The following is an 8,201-nucleotide window of genomic DNA, read 5'->3' as shown; positions in this document are numbered from 1 at the left end:
CCAGACGGTGTTGGCTGCAGGCCTCCAGGGAGGGGCAGCTCCGGCAGGGGACTCGAAGACTTGGGAAGGAGGAACGAAAACCGGGAAATTCCCTGAGAGGTTTCCTTTGAGAGCAGAAAAGCGGCCGTCTGCCGTGCCGCTGGCAGAGGTGGTCCGCGGCTGCCGAGGGGCTGCGTTTTCGTTCTAGCAGCATCCGCCTGCATGGCCAAGTCCCTGCCTTGGCTGGGCTTCCGCGCAGCGGCAAGGTAGATCAGTGTTTTTGGAGAAATGTCCTAGCACGGAAAGCAAGTGCAGTAGCAAGCACCGCACCGAGTCCAGCCCGGTTTCCAGCCCGGTTTCCCCACGCTGCAGCTCAGCCGTTCCTGACAACTCTTTGCCAAACCTTCTAAACCCACCAGCTGGGGATGCCACCGTTTTCTCAGGCGATCTACTCAGAACTTTTCTGTCCATATAGGCAGCTAGCAAGAAAACTTGTCTACGTAGCCCTAACTGAATTTTAAACCATTCTTCTATTACGCACAATCGCCATGGAGGACAGTTTATAACCTCCTCTTTTGCAGCAGCCTTTCACATATTTGAAAACTGTTAGCGTGTCTTCAGTCCGTCGTCTTTTCTGTAGACTAAACAACTCCTCTCCATTCAGTCTTTCCCTGGGTTGTCTTTTCTAGACTTCTGATTATTCTTGTTGTTTTCCTTTGGCCCCTCTCCACCTTCTTGAAGTGGTGTGCCAAAAACTGGATACAGTACTTTGGTTGAGGCCTTATGAGTACCGAGTAGAGTGGAATTATTACTTCATGTGTCTTACATACGAGACTCCTGTTTATGTATCCCACTATGATGTTTGCTTTCTTCACGGTATGACATTGCTGACTCATACTGTTTCTGATTTACTAAAAAACCTCTGAATCCTCTCCTGTTATCAGAATTTCATATGCTTTGAGGTTTTATTCCTGTTAAACTGTAGTGCTTTCTGCATGTCCCCATTGAATTTCATCCTATATTTCAGGCTACTTGCACATTTGTCAATACAATTTTGTTTATAATCCTGTCCTGCAAAATGCATGCTCTCCCTTCCAACGTGGTTATATCTGCAACTTTAAGAATCATATTCTCTATTCCAACGTCATTAATAAAGATATCCAGTAGTACCAGATCTCCACAAGCCTCTATTTGACATATCCTTCCAACGTGATGAGTGGTAACAATTCATTGGATGTAGTTTACACAACAACTTGAACAAAAGAGCCATCTAAAGCTGTGTAAAGTATACATGTACTTTAATGGATTCAATATCAATCTAAGAATTTTTAGAACAACTTCGTGTAATGTCTGAATAGAAATCATTCCTGTTTCAGTCTCTTTCAGGTTTTCTTTTTGAAATGTATGTCAGAAATTTCCAGTATTACAAGTACACTGTTTTACTCAATCCTCAGCAGGATCAAGAAAATTCCTTATTACTCATGTATTCAAGTGTCTGCAGAATTGAGGCCAAATGCTTTCGCAATGACATTCTGAAAAAAGGGAAAAAATAAGCAGAAAAGACCTTAATTTCTAATGGAAAACCAGACACGCATCTTTGTCACTTTCTTCATACTTCAAAACAAATTAAACATGTTACTCATCAACTATTTTCCACTTCAAATCATCTTTTAGCCTAATTATACTGCAAGTTCTCTTAACTAGGAACTTCAGCAAGATCAGCATCAGGGCTCAGCTGAACAGTATTTCTTGGAAGGAAGAGCAACAGGGACAAACATGGAATTTTCCTTTATGATTTCTGACATACTGAACAGTTGTACAATTGGCATTAGACATTTAAAAGCTCCACATCTCACATCAGGGCAGGCACGTGATTGATAAACCACTGTTGATGGAACTGTTCATATTCCTGCCAATTCTGCCTCAATTGCATTAGGAAAGAACATAAAAGATGAATTCAAAGCTTCTCAGCACTTTTGGGGAGAAGCAGGGTTGTATTCAACCCCCAAGACGAGAATTAGGCGGGTGTCCTGGTTTCGGCTGGGATAGAGTTAATTTCCTTCCTAGTAGCTGGTACAGTGCTGTGCTTTGGATTTAGGATGAGAACAAAGTTGATAACGCACGGATGTTTGAGTTGTTGCTAAGTAGTGCTTACGCTAGCCAAGGACTTTCCAGCTTCCCATGCTCTACCGACTGAGAAGGCTGGAGGTGCACAAGAAGCCGGGAGGGGGCACAGCCAGGACAGCTGACCCCAACTGGCCAAAGGGACATTCCATACCATGTGCCGTCATGCTCAGTACAGAAACTGGGGGAAAGCTGGCTGGGGGGGCCGCTGCTCGGGGACTGGCTGGGCATCGGTCGGCGGGTGGTGAGCAACTGCATTGTGCATCACTTGCTTTGTGTATTATTATTATCATTATTATTACTACTACTACTACTATTTTACTTTATTTCAATTATTAAACTGCTCTTGTCTCAATCCACAAGTTTTCTCACTTTTACACTTCCGATTCTCTTCCCCATCCCACCGTGGTGCTCAGTTGCCGGCTGAGGTTAAACCACGACAGCAGGGTTGGGCTGCGTGTGCAAAAGCAGGATGATCAGAGAGGAAGGTGCTCCAGGTCTCCAGGCTACCTGTATTCTCATTTGAAATACGACAAAGAAATGTGTGTGTTATAATACACATCCCCAAACTTAATTTTCTTCTTATAGTCATTCTTCCTCCACAAATCACACAAGCTTATTAAAAGTTAGCATCTTCATCTAAATGAGTGAACAACATAGAAAGAACTGTTCCATCTTGAATATGGCATTCATGGGCTTAAAGTTGTCTTGAGGCTGTGTATCTGGTCTATTTAAATAAGCACTTACATATTAAGGCATGATTTTGGAAATACAAAGAATACTTGATATGGATAAACATGCATGTTTGCTGTTGACTACCAGGAAAGAAGATTGTAAACTAACCCAGGAGACAGCATAGTAACGTAATTGGACAACTCAGCCCCCAAGAGCCTCCCTGCAGTTGTTAAGTGTATGGATGACAGGGATGTACTAAAATCCTTTCTGACTATATAAAAAATCAATGTACGAGATTAAAGCTGCCCAGTGGAGTTAATGCTTTAATTAAGAATAAAACTACAGAAGTGTTGTTTACCATTATTTCACTTTATACTAGCATAACGGAGCAAACAATCAGACTACAAATCTTTATACATCTTATTTGTCGATGTTCAGCAAGCACATTAGCGGCAGGGTGTCGTTATTTTATATGGGGTGGTACAGATTGTTGGTACCAGCACATCCCCTCTAGGGAGGTTTTCAAGCTGAAATGTTTTTGCCATGCAATCTTAACTAGTTTGTTATTTGCTAAATATGAACAACATTTTATAGATTAAAGAAAGCTAGTCTTGAACTGCTTGATACTTTACAGGTAAAGGAAATACATGAAGCATGTTGAAAAGCACTGGAATTAAACAAACACACTGCAGTCAAAAATTTTTTTTTTCATTGATGGCAGTATGCAAATAATTTGAAATTCTTCTGCATTTATAGAATACTAAGAAAAAAATCCTTGAGCAGTGCCTTTCAATAGAGCTTTTCCTGAAAAATGCCTGAGTCCACCCAATGACACAGAAAATAAATATATATTGTTTAGTGGACATTCAGTCAGCATTTTGATATTTGCTCTTTTGTTTTTCATTATACTTTCTATATACTTTATATTATTTCTTTATGAAGAAATTTCACTGGTAATCCACTGGTAATTGAGAATATTGTCGATGATAAGTGAGATGGCAACAATTTAAAAATTCCCATATTTCATTTAGGGTCCGAAAAGAAAGTAATTGTATCCCCATTCTCTCTCAAGTTTTGGCCTATTACTTGGCTTCAGCATTTTCTACTGAATTAAATCAACTTTTTTAGTACGTGAAACCAAATGGTATAGACAGTTTCCTATCTCTGTACTTCAGAAAAAGGGAGGGAAGAGCTATATGACTTCATTTCAATTCCCTAAACCAATAGTTATTGATCAGTGGAGCCTTGGGTCTTTGAAAACACCTTGCAGGAGTCCATGGAAGGTTGGTGAGAAAAGCAAACCCAGAAGGCTTAGGTTTAACCTATGTAGCTTTTCACTTGAGGACTTTTAAGAGTCTGCAAGACTGATTGTTGCTGCTGCTCTATGCCACTACTGAATGTTCCACCTTTATCAGCTGGGCAGTGAGTTTAATAAGTGTTTTCATTTGGTTTGGTTCTTCATCTTCAGATTATCACTGAAGTTGTGCCAGTTCAGTTTTAGCTGAAAAGGCTCGAGTATTTGAAGGCTTGGCAGCTCTCCCTAAGTGGGGTCACTACAACTGCTGAGTAAGTTTGGGTGGACAGAGGTAATGGAGAGTGACCGGAGAGGCCAAAGAGGTTTAGGAGAGGAGACAGAGGTTTTATGTAGGTAAGGAAGGGGGACTGGGAGGGTTCAGTGGGTGTTGTAGGAAGCTGGTGCCGGGAAAGATCTGCAGGAATTTCTGAGGGTCAGAGACAAGTGTGGGAGTCTCGACTTACTATTCACTCTCTCCAGTCAACCCCTCCTGTACAACATCTTCCTCCCTCCCAGGAGACAGAGCCACATACTCAGCTCACTGCTCATCCGGGTCAAAGGGAACTTTCCTTCCTGGCACCTGCTTATTTCTGTGCCTCTCTCGGAGGCCACCACTTCCCTCCCTCACATCTTCCCTGACACCCTCCTGGTCACATTTTTCAGTGCAAGCCATTGCTCTTCATTTCTGCTGTTGTTTTGAGCTGGCAATCAGAAATACTCTTTTTTTCCCACCATTTTTCCACCATTTTGTTCCAGTTTAATTAGAAAATAATTTGTTGGTAATCGGTTTGAAGTTTGAAGAAGAAATAGCACAGTTCCAGTTTTGGTTCTTTTGCCCCATGTTCTTAAGTTACCCTGACTAAATAATTGTGGCATACACAGTTATACTATTTTTGCAAATGCATATTGTACAAATGCAAACTGGACTTTGTGAATGTGTGAACTTTTCAGAATATAGTATAAGGTTGCATTTCCTACATGCAAGTATCTACGAAAGAGCCCAAAATCACTACCTAGATAGGAAATAGCTGTAATAAGAATCATTTGTGTCATCCTTCCCTGTGTCAGAGCCCTGTGCTTCTCCCAGGCTCTGGGGAAAGGTGTGAATCAAGCTGAATGAGGTGGCATTCTGGGCTGACAGAAAAAGGAATGGCCTGTGTGGGAGTCTGCAACCTTTTTGCCATCCTTGTCAGGAATGCAGGGTCGTTAGCTAGCGAGTCATCTGTGCTGTCCCCTTCAGCGCTTGATGGAAACACCACATTTCTCAGTGATCGACAGGAGCTGTGTCCTCTGTTACCAATACAAGCCATTCTTTTAACTTTTGTTCTGCTGTTTCTTTCTGTGCTTCCACAAACACACGCATTTCCTTTTGTGTTTCATTCATATCAATTTTTCTATTTCAAGTCTCTGTAGCTGGGATCCATAGAGCCTCCTCTTCTTCAAGGTGGAAGCTGCCATTACATCTGTTTGAATGAGGAAAGTGTCCTTCTTGAAAAGAAAAGCAAAACTGTGGCAAAAAAGTGGAATGTGTATTAAAAAGAAAATTTGCCAGATTTACTTGTGTCATTGTGTTGATTTTGCCACTCTGCTCTGGAGCAGAGTGTTGTAGGAAGCTGGTCCTGGGAAAGATCTGCAGGAATTTCTACTCTGGAGCAGAGTAGAAAGCAGCTGTTACTTTTAATTGCACTAGAGATTTGCAAATAAAAACCAAACTGTTTCTTCTTCATCAGTACCATCTCTAATGTCTTTACCAGATAGTCTTTTCTGCACTGCTTGATTACTGTGCCTTGAGTCAAACTTGGTGATTAATGCGGCTGACTAGACTGACAACTGAGTGGAAATGGTAAATAATGACTTGTTTTTATACATGTAAAAAGCAGTGCCTGCTCAGGTTGGAAATCCTTGCTTTTGGAAGAGCATTCTTCCATCTTGCTTCCTGCTAACCTAAGGTCATTCAAGGAATAACTGCTTTAAGTGCTTGTTGATTACAGTGATGTAAAAGTCTCTGGCCAAGACACTGCAGTGAACAAGACTTTCCACACAGGAATATGGTTAAACTGAAGGCCGCAACTTTTATGAACTACATTGCCTAATAAAATGGGGAAGAACTGCTAGCCAGCTGTTCCCCACAAACCGCCCAGTAAAACAGGACCAGTGAGGTTCACCAAGCACGAGACTATGGAGGCCAAGCTAAATGTTTAAGAGAAGGCTAACCGCATCCTCTCTCCCGCAAAAGTGACCAAGGATGTGGTCCCAAACAACATATCTCCTTCTACACTGCCTGTGCTGGGGAGAAAAGAGTAAAATAAGTAGTAGCTTTTTTCTTTGTGTAAGGTGCTAAGTTTTCCCTGCATTGTGGAAAAGGAAATAGCTAACCGACACCTGGCTAGTATTTAAGACATGAACAGTAATTCTGGCCACAGCTAACATAAAAAAACCCACACTGGAAACTTGCTTTCCAGTTGTGTGAATGCACAAACAAGTTCTCTGGTCTTTCCACTAGCCGAATTTGCTAGTAAAGCCACACCACATTTTCAGTGTGGTAAACACTTTTTCTCACTGTTGAAGGAAAGCATGCTAGCCAACTCAGAGTAGAAAATCCAGCAACAGCCAGGATATATAACAGCCAGAAAATAACAACAACAGTTAGAGAAAGAGAAGGGGTCAAAAAGACCTTCAGAACAAGAACTAATTCATAGAAGAGGCAACTGGAATTCACACAAAGTACGCCTAACTTCTACTGAGAGGGTTGCACAAATTTGAAGTTGCCCACCTGAACACAGAGGATCACTGGGAACTCCTGTTCCTTGTCTCCAAACCACAATGCTTGTTAGAATAATGGAGAAAGCTGTCTTTCTCACAGTGTTGACCTGTTACCAGTCCAATAAAAAGCCATTAATTTTTTCTTCCTTTTATAACAACATGGAAAATAATACTAGGATTATTTTCTAGCATCTAGGACTGCAGGTTTGGAAGGACACACCTGAATCACTGGTGTCTTGTTGTAGAATTCCTGAAGGTAACCATCAAGTTCCATCACAAAAGCAGGAAAGCCATTTGCCCCTACCACTCTTGCTTGTTCTGGAGCCCAGTGGTTTGACGCCATGTGGTGGATTGACCCCACCCGGCAGATAAGCTCCCACCCAGTCACTTGCTCACTTTCCCTCAGCAGGATGGGAGAGAGAAGGGCAAAAGCAAGAAATAAAGATTGAGATAATGACAGTTTAAGTGAAACAAAGGTGCATGCATAAACAAAGGCAAAAAAGGAATTCATTCACTACTTCACATCAGCAGATAGGTGTTTAGGTGCTTCCTGGAAGGCAGAGTCTCAGCGTGTGTAACGGTTACATGGGAAGACAAATGCCATAACCTCAACCCCTTTCTCCTCCTTTCCCCCAGCTTTTATTGCTGAGCGCTACAATTGCATTTGCTTTTTCACAAATAAATCACATTTCCAATAGACCTAGTAGCCACCTCATTCTTGTCTTAAATTGTTAGCTATGATGTCTTATCTTCTCCTGGAGATTTGGTTACCAGTTTCCAAGTGTATGACCTTGCACTTTATATGGCTGAATCTTATCCCACATCAAGTGTTTCAGGCTACGGAGTTATCCAGTTCTTTTGGCCCAATATCTTGAGCCTCCTCTATAGCTTTCCAACATCTTCTTACCAGCCCGATCCTGCTTTTTGTGGGCAGCTCATTAAGGAATGCATTACACAAGATTGCACCTGAAGCTTATCATTGAGGTAGCCCATCCCCTGCAACCTGAAACTTCTTTCAGTAATATCCATCATCTTTTTCTCTTTAGTTAATTCTCCCATCTTCACTTTATCTACTGATTTCCACCTTTCTAACTTAATGAGTAGCTACTCTATCAAAGTCCACATAGATGACATCTACCATATCGCCCTTGTCTAAAAAATCTTTCAGCAAAGAAAACTGTCATGTTAATCTGATGCATGAAGTAAACCTGTGTTGCAATGTATCCTATTTTCCACTTGCCTGGAGGTCCTTATTAATTACTCTTTTTCACACTGAACTTTACACCAGGAGAAATCCCTTGGAAGTATATCAGTAAATGCCTTTATATAATCTATCAATCTGTAGATATGATCTACTTGTGAACAA

General features: G+C 41.4%; 1 protein-coding gene across 1 annotated transcript in view; it reads right to left on the bottom strand.

Moving 5' to 3' along the window:
* The window catches only part of RAB28 (RAB28, member RAS oncogene family), an 83,548-nt gene extending 76,370 nt beyond the window's left edge, over window positions 1-7,178 (bottom strand). Inside the window, exon 1 of the mRNA XM_009324121.1 lies at window positions 7,056-7,178. Within this exon, the coding sequence (XP_009322396.1) occupies window positions 7,056-7,178 (123 nt within the window). The remainder of the gene's footprint in view (window positions 1-7,055) is intronic.
* Between the last annotated feature and the right edge of the window lie 1,023 nt (window positions 7,179-8,201).

This window comes from Pygoscelis adeliae, unplaced genomic scaffold, assembly GCF_000699105.1.
Source record: "Pygoscelis adeliae isolate BGI_AS28 unplaced genomic scaffold, ASM69910v1 Scaffold24, whole genome shotgun sequence".
In the NCBI taxonomy this organism is placed as follows: domain Eukaryota; kingdom Metazoa; phylum Chordata; class Aves; order Sphenisciformes; family Spheniscidae; genus Pygoscelis; species Pygoscelis adeliae.
Note: the sequence above shows the minus strand (reverse complement) of the source record. Positions and strands in the feature narration are given on the sequence as shown.